Source organism: Aedes albopictus, chromosome 1, assembly GCF_035046485.1.
Source record: "Aedes albopictus strain Foshan chromosome 1, AalbF5, whole genome shotgun sequence".
NCBI classification, from domain to species: domain Eukaryota; kingdom Metazoa; phylum Arthropoda; class Insecta; order Diptera; family Culicidae; genus Aedes; species Aedes albopictus.
Window position 1 is genome coordinate 12,697,019 of NC_085136.1, and position 24,064 is coordinate 12,721,082.

Here is a 24,064-nt window from a genome sequence, read left to right on the forward strand (position 1 = left end):
GTTAATGTCCGAGATGCATATGCTACAGGTCTGTCTTGTCCAATTGGACCTTGAGAGAGGACAGCTCCTAGGGCAAAATTGCTGGCATCTGTGGTTAAAACAAAAGGTTTTTCGAAGTCCGGGTATTGAAGGATATCACTTTGTGTTAAAAGGTTTTTGCATATAGCGAATGTTTTTAGAAATTGGTCTGTATGTTCTACGCTCTCGCCCTTCCTCAGTTGAGCAGTGAGAGGTTTTGTGATTTTTGCAAAATCGCGAACGAACCTGCGATAATATCCTAAAATGCCTAAAAAGCCTCTAAGTTCTTTCTGGTTTTTAGGGATGGGCCAATTTTGAATTGCTTCAATTTTGCTCGGGTTTGGTTTAACGCCATTGTCGGTAACAATATGTCCGAGAAATGCAACCTCCTTTTTTAAAAACTCACTTTTATCTAATTGAATTTTTAAATTAACTTTCTCCAATGCCGCAAAAATTTTTGTCAAATTTTCTATATGCTCCTGGAGGGAAACAGAAAAAATGATAATGTCGTCCATATAGACAAGACAACATTTTCCAATGAGGTCACGAAGTACGTGATCCATCACTCGCTGAAAGGTCGCTGGAGCGTTTTTCAGCCCGAATGGCATTCTTAAGTATTCATATAGCCCATGTTCTACAGAAAACGCTGTTTTCTGGATGTCATCTGGGTGAACTTCGATCTGGTGAAAACCTGATGCCAAGTCCAAAGTCGTGAAATACTGGCATTTTCCCAATTTGTCAAGTATTTCGGTTATATTTGGGAGAGGGTATTTATCGTCTATAGTTTTCTCGTTGAGCTTCCTATAGTCGACTACTAATCTCCATTTTTGATTTCCTGATGCATCTAGTTTCTTTGGTACTATCCATATTGGGGAGCACCAAGGAGACGTGCTAGGGCGTATGATTCCTTGAGACAGCATTTTTGAAATTTGTTTTTGTACCTCCTCTTTGTGGCAGTAGGGATACCTATAGCTTTTAGCGTGAACTGGCAGTTCATCTTTAGTTTCAATTTTGTGTTTGATGACATTTGTAAAGCTTAAATCGTCACCTTCTAAATAAAAGATACTGGGAAATTTAGAAATCAGGGTCATTAGTTTACGTTTTTCCTCCGAGTTCAAATGGTCTACTCTAAGTTGACTTTTCAACCTAGGGTCAATTGATGTATTGTCAAACACGTATCCAGGCTCATAATCTTCAACTTTTTGTTCGACTTCGAAATTATTTAGCTCTGAAAAAATAAGTCGATTAGGACTGATTTTTACCGGAACTTCACAGCAGTTTTTCAACAGGACAGTAGTCTTATTGTTTTTTGCTGTATAAACTCCTGGCAGAACCATCACTTCGTCCGTTAAAGGAAGTGGATGTTCAACAAAAAAATCGCCATTCGACACATTGGTTTTAAGGGCAAGAGGAATTTCCTCGTAAGCGTTCAGATTACAACTGAATGAGTCAGGGTATTTCCGAAGCATGTTTACTGAACAAGTAGGGAGTTTTAAAATATTCGAAGATGTTAAAATTTCGGCTTTTAAATCTCTAAGCGATTCATAGCCTATTAGTCCATCGAAAAATGCGTGAAATTTCAATGCATAAAACTTCAAGCTTTTCCCGAAAATGTCCAATTCAACGTATTTGTCGATCGTGTGCTTTCCACTAATGTTTTTCACTTTTGTGGGATTGCATTTCTTAAAAATGTTTACATCAACTAATTCCGGGTTCAAATAATTTTTGTTGGCACCCGTGTCAACTAAAAATTTGAACTCTCCATATTTAGTACTCAGTTTAATATACGGTAAAAAATTGTTACTTTTTAGGTATCTGCCGTTTTGGGCGATTCCATATGAAAATTTAATGTATCGCTCTCTGGTTCGGAAGTGTCTTGTTGTTCGGTATTGTTATCAAATTTATCTTGATCATTAACAGGTAAATCATTATAATAATCGTTCGGTTCATATTGGTAAAAACTATATGGATCACCGAATTGGCCGTAGTAATCCATTGGTTCTGTGTAGAATACTTCATGCCAATTAGGGCGATTCATGTAATTTACTTTTAGACTCTTTAGCGACTGATCGACTTCCATTGGGCTGGGTTTTTGATGACGGAAAGATCCTGAGTTTGGTTTAGGTGGATTCAGGGTGTCCATCCATCCGGGAAATACGGGAAAACCGGGAAAAACCCGGGAATTCGAAATCACCGGGAAAAATACGGGAAAAACACGGGAAATTGTAAAAGGCACCGGGAAAAACCTGCAGACGTTGCTTCAGGCAAAGAGATTTTTACGTTTTCTGGAGGAATTCTGCTGACATTCTTAGTGGAACTCTATACAGGGTGTTAGGTTCCTGAGTGCAAACTTTTTAAAGGGTGATAGAGGACCATAAATGGTGAAAAAAATTGTTCTACACATATGGTCAAATCTCAACCGTTACGTAGTTATTGAACTTCCCATGTTTTTTACTCTTATTGCCTTAACTGGCAATAACTTGAAAATGGTCAAATTTATCGAAGTTTTTTTACCTTTATTCGAAAGATTATTGAATGTTCTATCAAATGGCATCATTGAATCGATTGGTTTAGTTAAATAACTAAGTTTTCTAGAGCAAAATAGCTAAAATAGTGTATTTTTATTGGTTTGTGTCAATTATGTTTGAAACATTCGTAATAAATTAAAATTCTTTCTTAGGCAAAGTTGTGGCCCCTGTTACACTCTACAATTCGTTCTTTGACACCAAACTTCTAGCTCTTCTTGCAATTTTGATTTAAATGTGCGGCGCAATGCGCAAAAAAGTGCTTACCATGACAGTTGCAAATTTATGATCTGAAATGCGATGTTAAAATCGAAATTGCAACAAAACGATAAAAGATAGAAGTTTGATGTCAAAGAACGAATTGTAGAGTGGAACAGGGGCCACAACTTTGCCTAAGAAAGAATTTTAAATTGTTACGCATTTTTCAAAGATAATTGACAAAAATAAATAAAAACACACTACTTTTGAGCTATTTGGTTTAGAAAACTTCGTTATTTAACTAAACCAATCGATTCAAAGATGTCATTTGATAGAATATTCAATAATATTTCGAATAAGGGTCAAAAAACTTCGATAAGTTTAACCATTTTTATGTTATAGCCAGTAAAGGCAATTAGAGTCAAAAACATGGGAAGTTCAATAACTACGTAACGGTTGAGATTTGACCATATGCGTAGAACAACTTTTTTCTCCATTTAAAGTCCTCTATCACCCTCTAAAAAGTTTGTACTCAGGAACCTAACACCCTGTATACCAGATCCCTTAAGTTTGATCCCTTTGGCATCAAGGATGAAAATCTTGAAAAATGCCTGGCAGAATTCACAGTGAAATTGTACATATTCATTCTGTAGAGAGTTTTGAAGGACAAAATTCATATGAAAATCTGAAGAGTGAGTGAGTAACACAGGAAATTATAGCGAATATTTCAAAAAAACTACTCCTGAATGACTCTCTGATGTAATCCTCTAAGAAATTTTGAACAGATTTCCTGAGTTCAACAGCACAATCTACAGAAGAATGTTCAACGGAATGTGTAAAGAAATTTTGAAAGTTTACCGAAAAAATGTGACTTTCTGGAAGCATTACTCTAACCCCCGGAAGTGTATCCTATAGATTCCCTGATATTTTAAGGCAATAATAGACGAACACAGACAACATTTTAAAAGAAGTTGCAGTCAACAGAAAATGGTGAAACCAAATGTGCCAAGTGCACAAGTGAGTAGGTACCAATGAGGTACAGATACAGGTGGCGCAGATAAACATTGCAAACCACTAGTTGTCTCTTTTGTTCTACCGCTGATCAAATGCAACTCAATTAGTGACGTCACTAATTGAGTTGCATTTGATCAGCGGTAGAACAAAAGAGACAACTAGTGGTTTGCAATGTTTATCTGCGCCACCTGTATCTGTACCTCATTGAGTAGGTACTAGGCTCTGCTAGGCATTACATCTGCTTAGCGGTGCAAGTGGCACTGCTCTGTAGGTACTGATGAGTCGGACACAGTCCTAAGTATAATTTGTAGGTTTATGGGAGATTTTTTGACAGTACCCACGGAGTATTTCCTGAAGGAAGAAACGTTGGAGCAGAACTCAGTTTTTTGTATAAAATTCGGTGAAAATCGGTGTCAATAGATTTTGGATTCAACAAGAAAATTGTTTAAAATGCCAATGGAAGCAGTTCACCAAAAATGTTTCAATATTTTTTCCACCGATTTTTTATGACATTCGCCAAAAAATTCGCGTAGGCACAAAGACATTAATTTCAATAATATATTCATATAGATTCCATTTCCTTGTTATATAAAGGACATTTTCAACAGATTTTCATCTTGTACCAACTATTCGAATCTTCTAGGCATTATACCTTGTTCAAATGAGTGTAATTAGTTTTCCCGGGTAGACGAGAATATCTAAATCAAATCTCAAATCAAACAATTTGTGATCACATATCTCTTAGTGATTTTTAAGTGCTATTCGAAGATTTACTGAATGTCGCACGAATAACTTAAAGTGATAAGAAATAAATTTTGTTTCTTGTCGAAATATCTGAAAATTTCTACATAAGAACAAATTTAGTTCCTAGAGACGGCTCGATGTAAGTGACATGATATGTGCCCCTTTCTGAGCTGTGGAAACGAAGAACCTTATGCTTTTATTCCTCTAATGTTAACAACAGTGAGCTACTGTTAAGTGGTAAGCACTGCCGCCTGTGGATCGGTCAAAGTTTCGATGCTGGATGTTTGTCTTTTTTACTTTATTTTCAAGGAAAATGGTCAACAAATCTTGGTTGATATTGTTCTTATCTTGAAATATCTTAACGAGCTATTATTAAGCGTTTCTCCATACTAAATTCTAATATTATTTCTGCTGTTTTACCTCTTTTCTCAATCAAACCAGTATCAGTTATGTTCATCAGTAATTCAATTAGTAATACCTAACTGAATGTGTTATTCGTTACATTTTCTCGGGTTGTACCTTTTAATTCCGCCCATCAATATTAGAGGGCGGAATTAATTCCTGGTTACAAGTTACAAAACTGATTACACTCATTCAAAGACTTGCATGCTAAATTTCGTATAAGCAAGGGAAGTTAACGTCGGTGATTGTAGAATTAGTTGGTTTTTTGATAATAATTTTTGAAAATTTGTATCAATTTTTAGATCAGTAGTGTCCTTGTCCTACTAGAATAATAATTTGCGTTTGGTAATATCCGGGAAACTAGTCCATACCCGGGAAAAATCCGGGAATCGGAAAACTGAAGTTGAATGGACACCCTGTGGATTATTCTGATGAGAAAAGGGATGTGTTTGTTGGAAAGGATTTAGAGGTTGGGCTCGAAACGGTGGGTTTGGAGGCAATGTTCGTTGAGGTGGGAATTGTTGGAAGGGATGTTGTGTTCGATAGAAAGGGTTGGAGTTAGCGTACTGTGGTGTGCGCGGGAAAGGGTGTGGAGTGGAAGGGTTTGGCTGGAAAGGAATACGTGGTAATGGTTGAGGTCTGGGGCCTGGCAAAAATGGATTGTTTGGATATTGAAATTTGCGCGATGATGGTGGTGGTGGTGGATTATATTTTGGCTTTTGATGGTGATAATTACGCTCCTCAAGACATCTTCTGAGAGCATCTTTAAGCGAGGAGGGGCATTGTGCCCTTATAATTTGCCCGATAGGCTCGTTGAGCCCAGCGAGGAAGACCTTCAGGCCCATTTCTTGAAAGAAATGGTTTTTTGCATTTCTTATGTCAATATTCGATTCATTAAGATTCAATTGATTTACCATTAGAGATAAACAAAATTGAATCTCCTTATAAAACTCTTCGATTGGCTTATCTTTTTGTGTCATCTTGAATAGGTCTTTTGTAAGAGTCACCTCGTCTCTTTTATCACTATAGTGAGTTATCAGGTTCGATTTGATTTCACTCCAATCGGAACCAGTCCCATAGAATTCGAGTACGCTATCAGCGTCTCCGATAATTTTCGACCTAATGGCAAGGAGCCATACGGTGTAAGCCGGTGTGTTTCTCACACGTTCGATTTCTGGCATTAAGTCGTCAATCGATTTAATGAACGAATGTAATTTTATTGGGTTACCATCAAATGGTTGAAGTACCCGTATAATCTGCGGTGTTTGCAGTGCACGCAAGGCACTCTCCACTGAATTATTTTGCTGTACTGCTGCTGCCGCTCCCATTTGTTGGTTGGCAGCAAGTGCTTCTAATTCAACGATACGTTGATCTCGATGTTGCATTGCTCCCGCCAACTCGCGTATCTGGTTCTCCAGTTCACCTACCTGGATTTGAAGCAGATCACGGTTTTCATCGTATCTTTGTGCCATTTTTCAACAAAAGCACGGATGAGAAAAAAAAAATCAAGAAACTTTTCACTTTTTTTTCGGTAAACACACACTCTAAAGATTTTCAAGCACTAATTAAACCTACACTTTTGGTAATAAATTTTAATTATAGGAAGATAGTTTTGTTTTCATATGAGGTAATCGCTTTCACTAATTATGATTTGATATTCTTCTGATTTAATAGTCACGAATTTCCACTTAAAAAGAAACTTAAATTACTTACGTTTTGCAAAATCCTTTGAAACGCCGGTAATCCGCCGGTATTCTAGATGATGTTCCACGTTTGGTCCGGTAATCCGCCGGTGTTCGATGTATCCAGTAATCCGCTGGTTCTCGAAGCTGGTTCTGGGTTTCGGCAAGGTGAGCACTGTTATTCTTCCTCCGGTAATCCCCCGTTGGTTAGCAGAATCACTTTCACTCACGACCGAAAACTACACGACTGCGCCACTTCTGAGTCTCGTCATCCAGACTAGGTTTTAAAAAAAGGCTAACTGTTCGACTTGACGTCCGGAAAAGTAATAATTCTTTATTGTCTTTCAATTCAAATGAAACCTATCAAGAAAGTGCTTATTATGAAAAATACAGGAAGTGATTGCCATGTTGCTGTTGCTTGGCATAAACCTGCTGATGTGGTCCGTCGGTGGGTCCGTCCACTTGGTGACATCGGTGGCTGCCGGGCTTGCTGACCTGGCTAGGTGCGTCCGTTCTACTTCTGGGTGCTAGGGGCAGAACTGCTGATGTTTGCGGCTTGCGGGCTCGAGGTTGAACGGGCTGGCATCGCCGTCGTCGTCGTCGGTGTTGTCGTTGTTGTTGTTGCCATGAGCATCGGTGTGAAGGCGATGCTTTTCATGGGGAATGTCCAGGAGGGTTCGATCTTAACTTATGCACCAGGGATTCTGATCTTAGTTTCCAGGAAATTTTCCAGAAGTTTCTAAGGTGATCCCTTACTGAGATTCCTGTAAAGTTTTTTTTCTGACATACCTTTGAGAAATATCATGGGATTCTCCTAGGTAATCTTCAGCTGGAAATACTCCCGGAATTCTTTTGGGATTACTCCATGGGATTTCTTCCAAGAATGTTCATATGATTACTACCGTGAATTGCATATCTGTCCCATTTGCATAGGAAATCCAGCAAAGATGGGACTGATATGCGATTCACGGCAGATTACATCTAGAAAGATTTATCTTAATTATTTCTTCAAATTCGTTTAGAAGTTCCTAGTTTGGTGGGGATCGATTAGAGATCCTTAATATCATCCAATCAACCTGTTTAAGACAAGTAGAAACGTGATTAGAAACGCCATCTTTTACAATTATCTTGGTTTTATGACGGTTCCCAGAACCTCTTGAAGGCAAATCAAATTGTTAGACATACGCAATGACTGAAGTTCATAGGCACGTTTAAACGAAAAAATCCACCTAATTCTGGTGGGGTTTGAACTCACGTCTTAAAGTTCGCTAAACAGGGTGCGTTAACCATCTCCGCCACAAAACGGGTTAGGATTCTGTGAAATATAGAAAGCTAACCTGAATTCAACGCCCACCAACCCACGTTCTTCCTCGCAATTCACCATCTTCTTCGAACCTTAGATGTCCATGTCCACTTCCCACACTCTTTGAGCGTGCTACGAACGAACAACAATGAGAGCATGTTATTTTTAGTGTCGAGCCTGTTGCCTATTCACATGTCTATCCACGTTGTTCGTAGGTACGCTCAGAGAGCATTGAAAGTGGACATCTATGGACCGAATGAGATGGTGAATTGCGAGGAAGAACGTGGGATGAGGTGGTCGTTGGGTTCAGGTTGGTTGTCTAATTCACAGAATCCTAATCTGGTACGTGGCGGAGATGGTTAACGCGCCCTGTCTAGCTCACGAAGTCGTGGGTTCAAACCCCGCCCAAACTACGTTGGTTTTCTTTTGCAAGCAATGTATTGCGAAGCTTTTTTTGAAATTCACAAGAAGTTTCTTTTGAAGAATTCTCAAACTTCGTCGTATGTTTGAGTAATATATTCGTCGTTTCCACTGAAATTCTCTCAAGAGTTCTTTCGAAAATGCATCCATAAGTTTCTTGTGAGATTTCTCAAGAAATTCCTTCTTTTGACGCTGTTAGAGTTTCTTCTAAATTCCTCCAGGTCATTTTACAAGATTCTTCTTCTATGTCTATCTAATGCTTAACTTCTCCAGGAGATCCGGGTTCGAAACTTCCTGGAACTTCGTTCTTGGATTCCTTCAAGAAATCTTACTGGGGATCCTTGAAGAGTAGTGCATTCTGGGAATCTTCCAGAAGTTCCATCTGGGAATTTTTTCTGGTAATCCTCAAAGAATTCCTCGTGGGAATCCTCTGAGAGTCTCGAAGAGCTCCTTCTGAATTTACTTATGGGACTCTTTAAGAAGTTTTTCCAGCAATCCTCAAGCAGTTCCAGGTGGAACCTGTCAGGAGTCCTGATTGCCATAGTAAAGAGATGGTAAAACTTCGGAACAGAAATTATCTGTATTCAAGCATTCTCATAGAATTGCAGGCTTCTCATAAATATATTGATCATAAAATATATTGAGAGACCATATCTCACATAGATCAATAACGCTTCTACAATTGTTGACCACATCTAAATAACTATTCCATTTTCTTCTCCTTTTCGTTTCATTCGCAGGCTACGGACAAGGCTGGGGCAACCAGGGGGGATACGGAGGTGGCGGCTACGGCAACCAGGGCGGATATGGATACGGTGACTATTATGGCGATTGGGCGGGATGGGGCTACAACGGTTATGATTACTCCCACTACGGTAAATTCAACAACCATTCACAGAAACACTATCATTGAGAGAGAGAGTCTTTTCCTTCTTGAATAACTTTTATTACCTTTTTTTCTGAGCAACCACCACCAACCCAAACCAACCAATCTACCGATACTTTTTTGCCTATTTTTTTACCTATCAGATATATTTGACCTTACCTTTAAGATTGAAATTTTTTACATAATTTGTCATTGCCAATTCACTCGTTCTTCTTGCGATACAAATTTTCGAATGGAGGTGTGTTTAATTAACGTATTTGATACAAAAGAGTAAAGCATTTAACTGAAAACACGTGGGTTGAAAGTAAACAAAAGTTAGAGTCCTTTAGAGCATGAGTTAATTTTCGAATCTTAACATTGATTAAAAATATGATTTTTCCTTCTGAGCGAAATTTAAAAGTAAAGTTTAAAGTAGAAGGCACCTCACTTGGAACGTTTCGTAACGTTTTGTTTTTGCTGTGCATTGATTTTGAAAACATCCAAGCTAGGAAGGCATCTCAAGAAATACCTCATTAGAACCGAAGTTGCGCTTAATTGGTTAGTAGTTACCGGAGACGTTATATTTTTTTTTTTAAACTCGCAACGATATTTCACAACAGTGAGATGCAGGAGCGCAATCCTGGTCAGATAAATACACACCCGAGTCCGTATTTAGTTATTCTACTAGAGAGCAATTAAAGAGAGCGGAACAAAGTCTCTTTATAGCCTTGTCGACCTAATGTTTGCTTTTTGCTGGAAGTAATATTTCCGTCGAGTTTAGTTTTTTTTCCTCGCGCGCGCGTTTGTTCCATTCCAGTCACTTTTCGAACATTATTGCCACATACACACACACTTGCAACACTTTTTCAAACAACACGTAAATTTGCTTTATGATCGATCGATTTTCTTTCAACTTGTCGAAATTTGTTCAATTTTGTTTAAATTGCGAGACGCGCGTCGCCACAGTTTTGCAATCAACACATTTAACTTTTTTGCTTGATACATCAAAGAGAACACCGAATTACCTCAAAGTGCAAATATTTTTTTATTACGTTTGTCGTTAGAAAACAAAATATTAACACTAAAGTAGTAAAAATCGAAAATATTCTGTAAAACGGTTTTGTTTTCCTGGTCAACTGTTTTCTTACATTAAGAAAGAGAGTTGTTAATGTTAATGGTTGTTGTTTTTTCTGCCTTTTTCCATCATCTTTTGTCTTTCCTTTTTTTCCTTTGAACATTGTAATATTTATGAGGGGAGGGTTTTCCATCTGCCGTACGATGAGAAAAAGGGAGGCGAAAGGAGGATATAAATGAAACGAAAGAATTACGCAGAAAGTTTCCGAGAAGAAGGAGGAACAAACAACATGAGATTACGATGAGATCGATGCTTTGAAGAAATCGTTTTGAATCTATTTTCGATTTTACTATTGGAAGCAAGACTCTGGTGCGAATATTTTTCCCTTATTTTTAACGAACATTTTCTCCGATAGTGTCGACAGCCGTGCCGCATCCGGGAAGAAGGGTCCGAGTGGGCTCCCGGGCACTAGTTTTCTGTCGATCTCATTAAACCAGAGACCGAGAATCCAACAGCTGAGGTGTCCGTAATTTATTTTACCAGGATCGATTCTTGTCAATCCGAAAACCGTGTCAGACTATCAGCTGTTGGGCGCTCGTCTAATCTGTTTGCCGGCACCGATTTCAAAATTTAGGTGTGTTCCGGATAGGGTCGGCTGTGACACCGAGAGAAAAGCGAACTGACTGCAAATATTGCCTGTGATAGACATACAATCAAATGGGGAAAATTGAGGAGGAAGTTTGCCAACTATACCACACACACAAAGAGTCTTATTTTTTATACGAAAAGGACATTGTTATTGTTTAAGTTCTTTAGCAATAAGGTCAGCGATGAGAAAGATAGAGAGAAAGAGCGAGTCGTAAGAGCGTAAGATTCGACCGCAGGCGCGCAATCCCTTTTTGGTGCCCGGTTCCTCTTCTCGACAAGTGTCCTTTGTGGGAGAGATACTGAGTAAAAACGACAAGTATTTTTTGTGGCAAGATCTATCGAAAATTTGACATTCTTATTGGATCTTCTGATAATCATTCAGAGAGAACGGTAGAGACAACTTAGAAAGTCAGGAAATTAACGTACCTACAACTTTTGTTTGCTAAAATTCCATTTTTATAAATCGAAGTAATCAAATCGTCATCTTGAATAGAAAAAAAAAACGCACTCATGCTTCTCCATTCGTAAATCTGACTTGAACGATAATGGGAAGAGCGAAATCGTTGGCAACGGCGATTAATCTTGATAGGGAGACCAACATCACTCTCCCTTTCAATTTCCTGGTTCGCGTTGCGTGATTTTGCTCTTCAAAGAATAGAATATTCTTTTTATTGCATGCATGCTGATTTTGTTTAATTTTGTTTTGTCGAACGTTGTAAAAGTCCAGTTTACTAAAAACTGTTGTATCATAATGTAAACAATCAGAACAACAATCAAAACACCACATTTTTCAGTTAATCATTAAGAAAGCTAATTTTACTATTTGTAACATTTCGTTATTTTACATAAATATGCCCTATCTTCCCTATCACGTTTGTTACCACCACCCCCGCAAACGATAGAATTGTGTTCTACTTTCATCGAAATTTGATTTTGAAATCGCGCAGTACACTTACTACATGCCAAACACACATACATACCAATGCGTTTCGTTGCAACGTTCCCTATTCCAACAACAAGGAACAGAAGTTTTGTCTTAATAAGATCAAGAGAAAATGCATTTCTCACTACATTCAATGCTTGAAAACAGTAATTCGGTCTGAAATCGTTTCGCAACGTCAGTTTGGCGAACTATCAAAACCCAAAATGGTCAGCAGTAAAATTAGAGCGCGTGTTCGTCCTTCTCTCTCTTCATCCTAGCTGCGGAATGTAGCTTTTAAGCAGATAAATATGCAATTTTTTTTTCTTAGGACTAAACTTAACAATAAAGTTTCAATCATATTCTTATTCACTAAATATAAGTTTTCAAGTGCTTTTCATTATTTCAACTTTTCTTTGGTAATGGTTTTCGTAAACATAGGCTTAACAGTAAGTGGTAGATATTAGTGTTTTTTTATTAGCTTGTAATCGAATCAATTTTCAACTTTATTTCTTAATTCGTAACGTAATCAAAACAATTATTCTCCAAGTAGATCAGATTTCAGTTTCGTAGTGACTAATAAAGACTAATTCTTGTTATCTTTACGCGGGCAAGGGTTATGAGAGAGAAGTTCTACTATAACAATTACAAAGCAGTGGAAAATTCATTCAACTGACATAACGTTCTCGGGTGGAAACAGTGGAAAACAGAAGTGGGGGAAAATAAGGCAAGAAGAGCAGGTGCCTTATGTGTCTTTGAAAAAAAAAAACAATGTAGTGAAAATCTAAGAAATAAGTCTAAAAATGCAGCACACAGACATTGACACAGAAAAAAAAGAGCATGAGTGATGATTATATGTCCCAGTAGAGTTTTCCGAACCAGATCTACAATGTTGATCATCATTTTCACGTAGAAGATACAGACCTGAACACTGTAAAAAAAATATGTAATGTAGTGACGAATGAACAGAAGAACAAGAGAAGAAAGTACACTTGTATAAGAAGATCGTCACCATTAAGGCGCAGAAGAGAGAGAAGAACAAGAAGATATGCAAGGAAGTTGTAAAGAAAGGAGAGAGAAGACGAATAAAACAGAGCAGACGTGAAAATCTGTGAAACGAAAAACGACAACTCTGTGTTTTTGCTTTGCCTGAAAAGAAGAGAGAGCCTGCTTGATAAACTTATTTTCCTCCACCACATCTGTGAACGAATGTTTTCCACCCGACGAACAGTAGTTAGTACCCAATGATAAAAATGAATGTAGTAGTATTGTATATAATTTTCAAACCAATTTGAAAACTAAACGCTTGGTATGTAATGTGAACAGTTTCTGATCTAAAAAGAGACTGATAAAATGTTTCGAGTCTTTCATGAATATGTTCATCAAAATTCTTGAAAGATCAATGTGTTAAACAATCTTAATGTAACATTAGAACTTTCTAGTAGCAAACCTATTGTAATTCTAATCCTGTCCAAAATGATCCCGCAGTTATTTTTAGTTTTGGTAACCCTGACAAACCCCCTTTTATGTTAGTTTCCCCTCTGTCTTCCACAATTTACACAAAACTTACACACACGATCATCAATGTACCAAACAAACTTCAATCAATTTCTCGCTTCCTTTCCCCGTTCTTCTTTTTTATCTGGAATGTGGTACCGTTAACCAGACGATTACTATGGAGGTTACAACGATGGTTATGGCAACGGCGGTGGTCGACCTGGTGGCCCTCGCGGGGGCAAAGGTAGTTGGACATTGATAGCAATCTTCCTTCTTATGTAGTAGCTCGTTGCGTTTTTGTGCTTGTGTTCTTTTCCCTATCTACCTATTTGCATTTATATGCCTGCATCCTACTACTGCTGCCCCTAGTTTTTGACCCCTTTCCTATGTTACTCACCCGCTGACTACATTGAGTTTTGTTTTGGCTATAACACGACGCAACATTTTTTTTAGAATCTGTCTAGCTCAAAATTTCGACTTGCATTCCACTTATAATTCAACCTATGATGGTCACGGAAAAAGATGTTTAGCGATGACATCCTTTGCTGAGAAGCATGATATTAGCAACATTCCATTGTCAGTCACGTGACATTCGTGGCATATGACATGATTTATGTCTAGTCACGAGAAGCACTCAACTATTGACAGAATAGCGTCCGGGGAACACAAGTTCTAAACATTTCAAACAGGAAAGGTTTAAGTTTTAAAACTGGTCGAATCTGATAAAAATTCGAAATCTTGAGCTGGACAAAAACAGTGTTGTGTCGTGAAATATGGATAACTGGAATTTGTCACTGAGTTCAAAAATTTCTTAATAACCCATTGCTTTGGTTTGGCACATTTCTTATATTTTACCGGTGACTTCTTTCAGCTATGCTAGTTGTAAAATTTCCAGCAGTGTTTTTAGTTGATTACAACTAACATATATTCCGATGTAATATGACCTCCAAATGTAGAAAGGGTACTTTTTGGACAATTGTTTTTCAAAATTCTATAGAAAAAATGCGAATTTATCCGCACTCGATGTTTCTTCTGATGGATTACACGAAAATAGGTTTGAAAAAGCCCTTCGATCAAGCAAAATTTACACGACATTTATGAATCGTTTGCTGAGCAATTCATGCTGAAATGCAGTATGCGCTATTGGTGGCACAGTTCATTTCAGAATGATCGCTCCTTCCCATTAGACTAGTTGCACAGGACTTGTTTCCCAGTGTCCCCTCTCACCAACAGTTCAGCAGAATCGACCTCAACACTAATGCCACCCGTTTTGTTATCTTTTTCTATTGTTTCTTGGATTTGTTCCAATTTTCAGGTGCCGGTGGTGGCGGTTATCAGGGTGGAAAGCAGCGAGGCGGAGGCGGTGGCAACCGCCAGCCAAGGCATACGCCGTACTAAAGAGTCCCGCAAACCGTTGGACACCCTCTGTCCTTTCCCAACTTTTAATTACTATAGATTAGTAGTTTAGCGCCCCTCCCCCCAAACAAGAAACAACCAATCCCTTACTAGCAAGATAAGTCCCCAGTAACACAATTCCTAATTTGAGATCCAAGAAGACAGCGAGAGCGAAACAAGTATGCAAGAGCATAAGTGGAGCGTGTGATGAACTGAATAAAAAAATCGTAGAAGGATAGAATTCTTCCGCTACACACACAAACACTGAGTACACATGGGACTTCCCGTCCACCCAGTACTAGAGGAGAGGAGAAGGAAGGCAGCAACAGTTGCTCACCTTCCATGGTAAATATTGGTTTCACATCCCTCTCCTGTGGAGAAATGATGCCAACCAAGGAGAATGTCCCATTTCCATCATTTTCACCCTCATATTTGCGGTACTTTTCCAGTAGTAGAGAACAACCACACACAACATAGAACCAGTATACTATTTAAGTCTCATTTCTGATTTGAACATTTGCGAAATCCACTCTAGAGATTAATTTGGTGTCATTTTTCAACTGTTCGAGTAAAATGATCTAACAGAATACACTTAAAAAACTAATAGAAATAGTAATGTTCATTCTCACTTAAACAAACCTACTGCATTGTGAAAGTCGCATAAGAACGAGATGCAGTATTACATTTTATGTGTACCTCATATACATTGAAGCCGAAAGTACGAATAAAACATCATTTTAAACACACATCTACTCGAAGTAGTTACTTTTTGCAATTTCTCCTTGTTTGGTATCACCTCCCGCAGAGATTCTCGAAAACCGACTAACGAAAAACTGCTTTTCCCCTGTTTAGGATCCCAGTTACCATACTTTGCCCATACATGTGCATAATCTGGATGTGCTCTGGTTGGCTGTTTGGAATGAAGATAATCCCCCCTTAGGTTCTATTATACTCGTAAAACCCAAAAAAAAAAACATGACTGAAGAATAAATTTAGTTGGCGTGGCCGCCCCCACTCTCGTCATAACTCGTATATATGTATTTAAAGTGCATGCAAAACAGGCACGGTAAAACTAAGACAAATTGGAGATACTTAACAATGCGTCCATTGGCAGACGTGGTCCTGGACCGACCCCCTGGACAGGAGGAAGATCGTGGAGATTGTAATCTTAAAAAAAAAAAAATACTGTTGAACATTTTTTTCCTTGTGGCATTTAAAAAGAAAGAAGAAAGCGATTATTTTCCGTGTAGCAGACTAGTAAAACGTAAGCGCAGCCTACTATAAACAGCAGCATAGAAGCTGATGGACAAACCGAACAAATAGATTGTATTTCCCCAACACCCCTAATTTATGTATTTGACCCCCTACTACTCCCCCACATAGCTAGTAAGAGGACAGATAAATTCAAACAAAACAAATTAACTATTTACATATATTTTATGTAGAAACAAGACTCCAAACTACAACATCTTCTCTGTAATGTATTATATTTTTAAAACACACACACACACTTATACTGAATAAAGAAGCAGTCTCAGTCGCCAAACAATAATTATCGTGTGTTTTTCAATTCGAATGACAAACTTCCCCTGATCTTGAAAAGCGGTGAATCCGTGGGTGAATCGCGTACATCCTATTTCGAGTCATACGCAGCGCTCGAGAGGGAATCAAAACTGGAAGGATACGATGGGCAGGGCATGTTGTGAGAATGCCGGACAACTTCGGAAATCTGGTGTGGTCGGTGTCAATCCGAACGACACAAGGAGGTCATTGTGCTATAGAAAGCGGAGGGAGAACCGGGATACGGTTGGCAACATGCGGCTAAATTGTTTGCGTGCAAAACATTCAGGCCCAAGGAGAATACATTTTACTAAGGTGGCGCAGATAAACATTGCAAACCACTGGTTGTCTCTTCCACTCTTCTGGTGTTCTTATGCAACTAAAATAGTGACGTCACTATTTCAGTTCCATAAGAACACCAGAAGAATGGAAGAGACAACCAGTGGTTTGCAATGTTTATCTGCGCCACCTTAGTAAAATGTATTCTCCTTGATTCAGGCCTGCACTTACATGAGACACATTAAATTCGAATGCAAGAAAACGCGAAAAACTCCTAGAAACTACGGTCAACATTTGAGTAAATTCGATGAAGTCTAAGGCGAGTTAGTGAATATGGGAAAACTTGACCAAATGTATGCAAAAATTTTCGATTTTTTTGGTAGATGGCGCTGGAAGCGTATACTATACCAGGTATATCATCTTTGGTAGTTTTGTAGGCAACAACTAAATGGCGAACAATTTTGTCGAAGACTACCAAGTGATCCAATGCCTATGAAAAGAGCCCTAGCCAATAGGGGTTTTGTTTTACAAGGGTACCTGAAGGCAGACTTGTCTGCACTGAGCGCATGAAAATTCTGCTCTTTTGATTTACACCACCAAAACCATCATATTTATGTAATCTTCCTATCTTACCTGATAGAAGGATGTTTGAATATCCTAAATGTCATTTCAATGTCAAAAAATCGCACCGCAGTGCCACACTGTGCGTGCAAAGAGAATTTCACCCGGGTGAATTCACCCCAGTGAATTTCTCTTTGCGCGCTCAGTGCGGCACTGTGGTGCGATTTTTTGACAGTTCGAAATGACATTTAGGATATTCAAACATCCTTCTATCAGGTAAGATAGGAAGATTGCATAAATATGATGGTTTTGGTGGTGTAAATCAAAAGAGCAAAATTTTCACGCGCTCAGTGCGGACAAGCCTGCCTGAAGGTATCAGGCGCGTTCTAAAAAAATCTCAGGGTGGCTTTGAAGCACTCAGAGGCGTTTCAGGGGAGAACCTGGAAGTGTCAGCGGCGTTCCAGGGGATTTTAGGGGGTCTCAGGGGGATCAGAGCAAGGATGAGAACACTCACTTGAAAAGAGTTACACTCATTTGCTATTTTCTCAACTCAGAATCGTGCAATCAAAAAACGATGTATGGACGACTTGTGCATTGTGGTTTCGTCTAAAAGTTTGCCAAATAGAGTAAGGATCGCACACGCATACCGAAGTCGTGAGGGAGCTGCGAAGGTAACTCTCCACGAGGTAAATGTAAATTACACTCACCTCATGGAGAGTCGCTTTCACAGCTCTGTCACGACTTTGATATGCGTGTGCGACCCCTACTCTATTCGACAAACTTTTAGAAAAAAAAAACAAAAGGCAAAAGTCTTCCATACATCGTTTTTTGATTGTTCGCTTCTGAGCTGAGAAAATAGCAAGTGAGCGTAACTCTTTGCAAGTGAGTGGTCCCATCCCAGGTTCAGAGTAACGAGCCTGGATAAAACAAAGAGGAGAAACGTCAAAATTGGAACAGGCGATTTAGTGTCATCCCCATAGTTCCAATCGAGCAGGAGACCTGTCAAAACGACAAGGATTCGCCACTTTGGTATACTCGAGACACTTTAGTTCAGAGTATAGACACTGTAGATTCCATAGACTCGCGGAGGCGAAGACAACTGTAGCCAAACGAACTGTCAGTTCGTGTAGCCAAACGAGCATGACGTCACGATTTCAATAGCGATAATGAATTACGTGACGTCATATTTGCTCGGTACACTCTAAATTCACGGTAAAACACATTAAAATCGTATTGCTCAACCATGTCTCCGCGAGTCTTCACGGAAAAAACAGATTACCTAAAAAATACATTAAAAGAACGCAAAAATAAATAAATCGCTTGAACTTTTTACCCAGCAGTGGGTTGTTTCCTCGCTCTCCCGCTCGCAATGTTGTCAAAAACAAAGCGAGAAGCAGCTACCTAGCCGATAATGGCCGTGCGAGAAGCCAAATTTGGATTCTTTGCCGATTACCCAATAGTGGGTTTATTTCATCCCACTAGGGTACTTCGAAAGTCAACGCTGGAGAAAGAACTTTGCGATGGGTTGCAATTTTCTGCCGGGATCAAACGGAAACTACACACTCAGAGCTTTAACGCGGTATAGCCAAATTTGGGTTCTCGCATGGAAGAGCCGATATGAGTGAAAAGAACCTATATTTGGGTCGATTTCTGGTTCCGTGTTTGGAATCTAGTGCCTATAGTTCAGAGTGGTACCTGGAGATCTCAGGGGCGTTTCATGGGATTCTAGGGGGTTTCAGGCGTGATGCCTGGGGGTTTCAGGGGGTCTCAGGGATGTTTTAGGGGAGTCCAGGAGGTACCTTGAGGTCTTAGGGACGTTCTAGAAGCTCTCTGGGGCGTACCAAGAGGTCACAGGAGGGTTCTCCGAAATTTGTCTCCGTGGGGGATTCATGGACGGAGTTCCTCAAGGCTCGGTCCTGAGCCCAACGTTATATAACATCTTCTCTGCCGACCTCGCCAAAATCGATGGAGTACATTACTTTTGCTTCGCTGACGACACCGGATTTTTGTATTCTCATCGTGACGCACAGGTGGTGACGAGTGTGCGCGCGCCGTGGTTCGAGTCGGTTCCGAATTTTTCGCTTCCCTTCGGCGCTAGTTTCCAATACACTTTTAGTTGATAATAAATATTTTCTTTCATTTTTTGCATTTACACAAAAGAGTGAAAAATGTTACTTCGGGTTCGCCGGTCGAGAAAAAATCCGGGCGCCGACAAGTGAGTCGCGTTCAGTGTATTTCTGTGTGGAATAGACTAAAGGTTTCTGCTCCCTAGTGGAGTGGAGACGCGCGATAGAATTTTCTTTTTGGCTAGTTCTTGCGTCGAAAAGTGGTCGGTTGTTAACGGCGGTTTGTGTATATTGATCCATTGTCAAATCATATCACCAACCATAGGTGACTCCCGGACTGACAATGTACCTTACCCTACTAACAAAAAAATCCTTCCTGAGACAAACGTGGGGATGCAGCGATTCGCGGTCTTTATAACAACGTTTGTCTTACTAACATTCCCTTCCATCCTCGATGACCGTAAGGACGTGGCCGGCGCCGTTATTGACCTTATTAAAGTTGAGAGCTCTCGACCTGTGTACATTGAGAATAGTAAGCTAGTCCCAAGCCCTATTCATTGGTTCCTTGTGCAATTTCGATTGCTCTGGTCAATCACGGAGTAGCAACTACGAATTGTGCGGTCATCTATGCTCATGCTCATGCTCATGCTCTCATCGTGACGCACAGGTGGTTGTCGATAAACTCCAACAAGCTCAAGAAAACATCCAGCAGTACCATGAAAAGTGGAAGGTGAAAGTGAACCCGCGGAAATCGCAAGCAATATTCTTCACGCGTAGGAGAAGTCCTAGATATATGCCTCAAAACCAAGTCAACTGTGGAGGCATAGATGTTCCGTGGTCCGAAAACGTGGGATATCTGGGGGTAACTCTGGACAAGAAACTAAACTTCGGATGCCATGTCTCTACCTGCATTCGTAAATGTGATAAACTTACCAAATCACTTTACCCTCTTGTGAATCGTCGTTCTCGTTTGGACACCAGTATCAAGCTGCTCCTGTACAAAACCGTGTTCCGGCCAACAGTTACATACGGATTCCCAGCATGGTTCAATTGCGCCCGTAGCCATAGGAAGAAAATTCAAGTGAAGCAAAATCGCCTGCTCAAGATGATGCTTAACCTGTCCCCCTTTCATCCCACCGAAGAAGTGCATCACCTTGCCAAGGTGGAACCAATAGACGATTGGTTCCTAAGGTTAATGCCAAAATTTCGCCTTAGCTGCACCGTTTCTGCAAACCCGTTACTGCAACATTTGATCATCTAAGAACTGTGATATTTTAGAATTAGGCTTTTCTGTATTTCTCCTTTCCGTTAAGCAAATTTGAAGGTTTTTTTTGTACATTTCTCCTTATTCGTTAATTTTCAATGTTTTGGCCCTAATGTGTTATATATATTTTTGTTTATGTCACTGTTGTAAGGTATATCCAAATCTCAGTAATAGATAATAAGTGGACATTGTACGTTGTATGTTAAAGATAAAAGCAAATAAATAATAATAATAATAATAATGGACGTTTCAGGGGGTCTGAGGGCTTCAGCTTGCTACGCTACTTACATATAATAGTTCCTCACGGAGACAAATTTCGTTCGTTTGAAACAAAAATATTCATATTTAATCGGTAAACTGATAAAATATTTAAAACTAGAATATTTATTTTTAAAACTAACTCAATAGGGTCCTAAAATTAAAGACGAAATCTCGCTTATATTGAATAATACGATCAAGCATGGTATTCTAATCGAAATTGTACTTTACTTGAACTTGAAAAACAAAGGAATAATGAGAAAATTCGAAATAAGTAAAATGGTAAATAGTTCTACTTTGACATTTGAGGTCAACCTTGTATGACTGAGCTCGACATTTTTCGCACTGGGATTTCAAAAATGTTCCTATCTGACATATCACATACACGGTGAAAAAAAAATCACTCAAAGTATGTGTTATAAGCTAGGGACGAGACAAAAGGCTAAAAAAATAAAAATTATATATTTTCAACTACGGTTAATAAATAAAAACGTCAAAAAATGAGTAAATATGTACTCTTGAACCATATATTGTGGTTTAAAACAAGAATCCCGATAGGACTTTAGGAGCCTATTACCTAAAAAACTGAGCATCAGCACCGAAAGGAAGACAAAAACGCTAATGTTTTTACTATTGTTGATGTTTATAAACAACTAAACAAAAGATGTTTACAAATGAGTAGTGTGCGGTATTGCATCTTGCTTTGCTTTATAGATTACCGTGCAAATGTTCAATCGTCTAAAATATTTGTTCACACGTCAAACACCAAGGAAAGTAGCAAGTAAACAAACCGATTATCCCATGCACCACCCAAAAAGTGTAACCGACGCTTAAAATTTCTAGCAGTGAAACGAACCAATGTATGCTGAAACTGGTGGGAACATATTGTGGTGTGACAAAAAATTTCTGCAGGGGGTCGAATACGGTGCAAAAAAAGCAATAGTTCGGCAGCAGCAAAGTTTCGCGCGCTCGCTTTGCTAGATTTTTGCGAGAGTGAGTTTTTGGAGGCAAAGTGTACAGGCCGCGTTTTCATTCGGTCGTCGTCGTCGTCTATTTGACTGCTCATCTTCGTACGGGGCGATTTAGTGAGTTTTTGGTGGCAAAGTGTACAGGCCGCGTTTTCATTCGGTCGTCGTCGTCTATTTGACTGCTCATCTTCGTACGGGGTGATTTAGTGAGTTTTTGGAGGAAAAGTTTACAGGCCGCGTTTTCATTCGGTCGTCGTCGTCGTCTATTTGACTGCTCATCTTCGTACGGGGCGATTTATGATACGATAAATGCAACAAACAACATTTTTTGCGATTTTAGTCAACAGACATTGAAATGTTCGTCACGTCAAGTGTCGGCCCAAGTTCCAAAGCCACGTTGGTTCAAATCACTTTATTTTCTCTTTCGTTAATTTTCGCACTTCGAAAACTATCTGAATGGTTCGTCATCTTCGATGTCGGCATGTGTTTTGTTTTAGTCCAAATGAAAATAAGTGGTTTGATATTAATAGGGTTGCATGAATCACTCCACTTACCAAAGTGCACTCATATCATGCGCCCTTTCCCCTCCCCACTAACAAAAAGTCCTTTCCATGACAGACGTGGAGACGCAGAGGTGATCTCGGTCTTTAGTAAGCAACGCACGTCATAATAACATTCCTTTCCTTCCTCGATGACCGTAAGGACGTGGCCGGCGCCGTTATTGACCTAATAAAGTTTGGAATTCTCGAAGATGCACATTGAGGACGGTAAGCTACTCCCAAGCTTCGTCTGTTGGTTCCTTGTGCAACTTCGATTGTTCTGGTCAATCACGGAGTAGCAACTACGAATAGTACGGTCATCTATGCTCATGCTCATGCTCATGCTCAACTAAACAAAAGATGTTTACAAATTGGGTTTTTAAATTAAGAAAAATGTATTGATTTTTTGATTTTATACGAAAGAGCATTTTTTTTTGAACCACCATGATTTTTTTCAGATTTTTAAAACTTTATTTTGGTACCTAAAATTGATTTCCAAGAGATAACAAATAAATGCGGATTTTTCCGGTTAGCTAAGTAAGTGTCATTCCCCCTGCATTGATTGTACTCTATAATATATTGTAACAGTTTGATATGAATTGCTTAAACCATTTTTTATAATACACAGCATCAGGCTTTGCATTGTTCAACATGGAGAGAACAGCACCGACGAACCGACGTGACAGTGGCGATCCAAAACTGTCCCCCCCCTAATTTAACGGTCGACCAGCGAAGCGAGCGATCGCTTCTGTCAAATCAGCACAGACGCGAACCGTTTCCTATATGAACACACGGGGGTTTGGTGTCGAGCTATCAAATCATCGCGAGCCGTTATAGAGGTGGCGATAGTGTTCGGCTATTTTTCATCATGGCGTTGCGGACAACAAATTTGAATTTATTTGTTCTAGCTGTCACGTCGGTTCGTCGGTGAGAACAGTCTGTGATATGTCAACATTAACAGTTAGAAGAATTTTACTGTTTGGAATCTAAGACAAACTGTAAATTTCTATGCGGGAGCGCTTAACTGATCGACGCCCACGAAGCTCACTTACTGGAATTCAGTAACAAATTTTGAAAACGACGTATAATCAATGGTGTAGCATTGATTATACGTCGTTTTCAAAAATTTATTATTTGGGAAGATTCAAATATTACGTCCATCGTTTTTCGGGATTTCTAGACCCCCCCCCTCCCCCCTCTGTCACGCACTTTTCCTATACCCAATACACGTACTGTCACACTTTTCTAGACCCCCCCCCTCCCCTAAATGTTGGACGTAATTTTTGAACGTTCCCTTTACTGAATTGTGGAATATGTTTATTTCAGTGTACTCCACTTCGCTGCTCGAATAATAAGCCCGCGCGACTGCTGGAACTGCTCGAATTGCAAGCGCAAGAATGCTGCTGCAACAGTCCACTCCCCCGGCGCTGGTTGACAGTTCGTTGTTTTAGCGAATCGCTCGCGTGCGTGTTTACCAGAGGGTTTTTTTTTGCTTCTGCTGGAAAACATCTGATTTTTCGTGAAAATTTTTCCTGATTTTCTGGCAGATGCACCCATTTTCCGACCAAACAGGTAACTTTTCACGGTACGTTATCCGCAGTTGATTCCAGCGTGGCATCCAGTATGCCCCATCAATGAATGAGTTCGAGTGTCGTCAGTTTGTCTGCTGCAAGTGTACCTAGCTAGTTCGAAGTCGTGCGAAATTTTGAGTGCTGCCGTCGCCGCCGCCCACTGGAATCGAATGCAATAATTGAAACCATCATGAGCGAGTCTAGCGTTCCACCGAGTCAGCAGAACCAGGCGCTGGGTTTCGCTCCAGCCGGATATGATAGCGTGAGTATTGGGTCTTTTTTTTAGCTCGAGA

The 24,064-nt window shown here is 39.5% G+C and overlaps 2 protein-coding genes and 1 long non-coding RNA gene across 9 annotated transcripts in view; all 3 read left to right on the forward strand.

Moving 5' to 3' along the window:
* Positions 1–16,257, forward strand: part of LOC109431093 (RNA-binding protein squid) — a 31,769-nt gene extending 15,512 nt beyond the window's left edge. The window contains exons 5-8 of one of the 7 annotated variants that reach the window (XR_003894748.2): positions 9,047–9,181; positions 13,480–13,554; positions 14,626–15,050; positions 15,558–16,257. Coding sequence is in view for 4 of the 7 variants with exons in the window: in XM_029862427.2 (XP_029718287.1) it covers positions 9,047–9,181; positions 13,480–13,554; positions 14,626–14,708 (293 nt within the window). In the remaining 3 variants the exon portion in view is untranslated. Of the gene's footprint in view, positions 1–9,046; positions 9,182–13,479; positions 13,555–14,625; positions 15,452–15,557 lie in introns of those variants that run through there. The other 6 variants (XR_003894749.2, XR_003894750.2, XM_029862427.2 and 3 more) reach the window with 6 other exon arrangements.
* Positions 16,258–21,379: 5,122 nt separating this feature from the next.
* On the forward strand, positions 21,380–21,581 carry LOC134290043 (uncharacterized). The gene is made up of 2 exons (XR_009998821.1): positions 21,380–21,474; positions 21,537–21,581. It is a non-coding gene; the product is annotated as an uncharacterized LOC134290043 (long non-coding RNA).
* Positions 21,582–23,631: 2,050 nt separating this feature from the next.
* Positions 23,632–24,064, forward strand: part of LOC115256382 (exonuclease mut-7 homolog) — a 52,486-nt gene continuing 52,053 nt past the window's right edge. Inside the window, exon 1 of the mRNA XM_062843623.1 lies at positions 23,632–24,033. Coding sequence (XP_062699607.1) covers positions 23,962–24,033 — 72 coding nt within the window. The 5' untranslated portion in view covers positions 23,632–23,961. The remainder of the gene's footprint in view (positions 24,034–24,064) is intronic.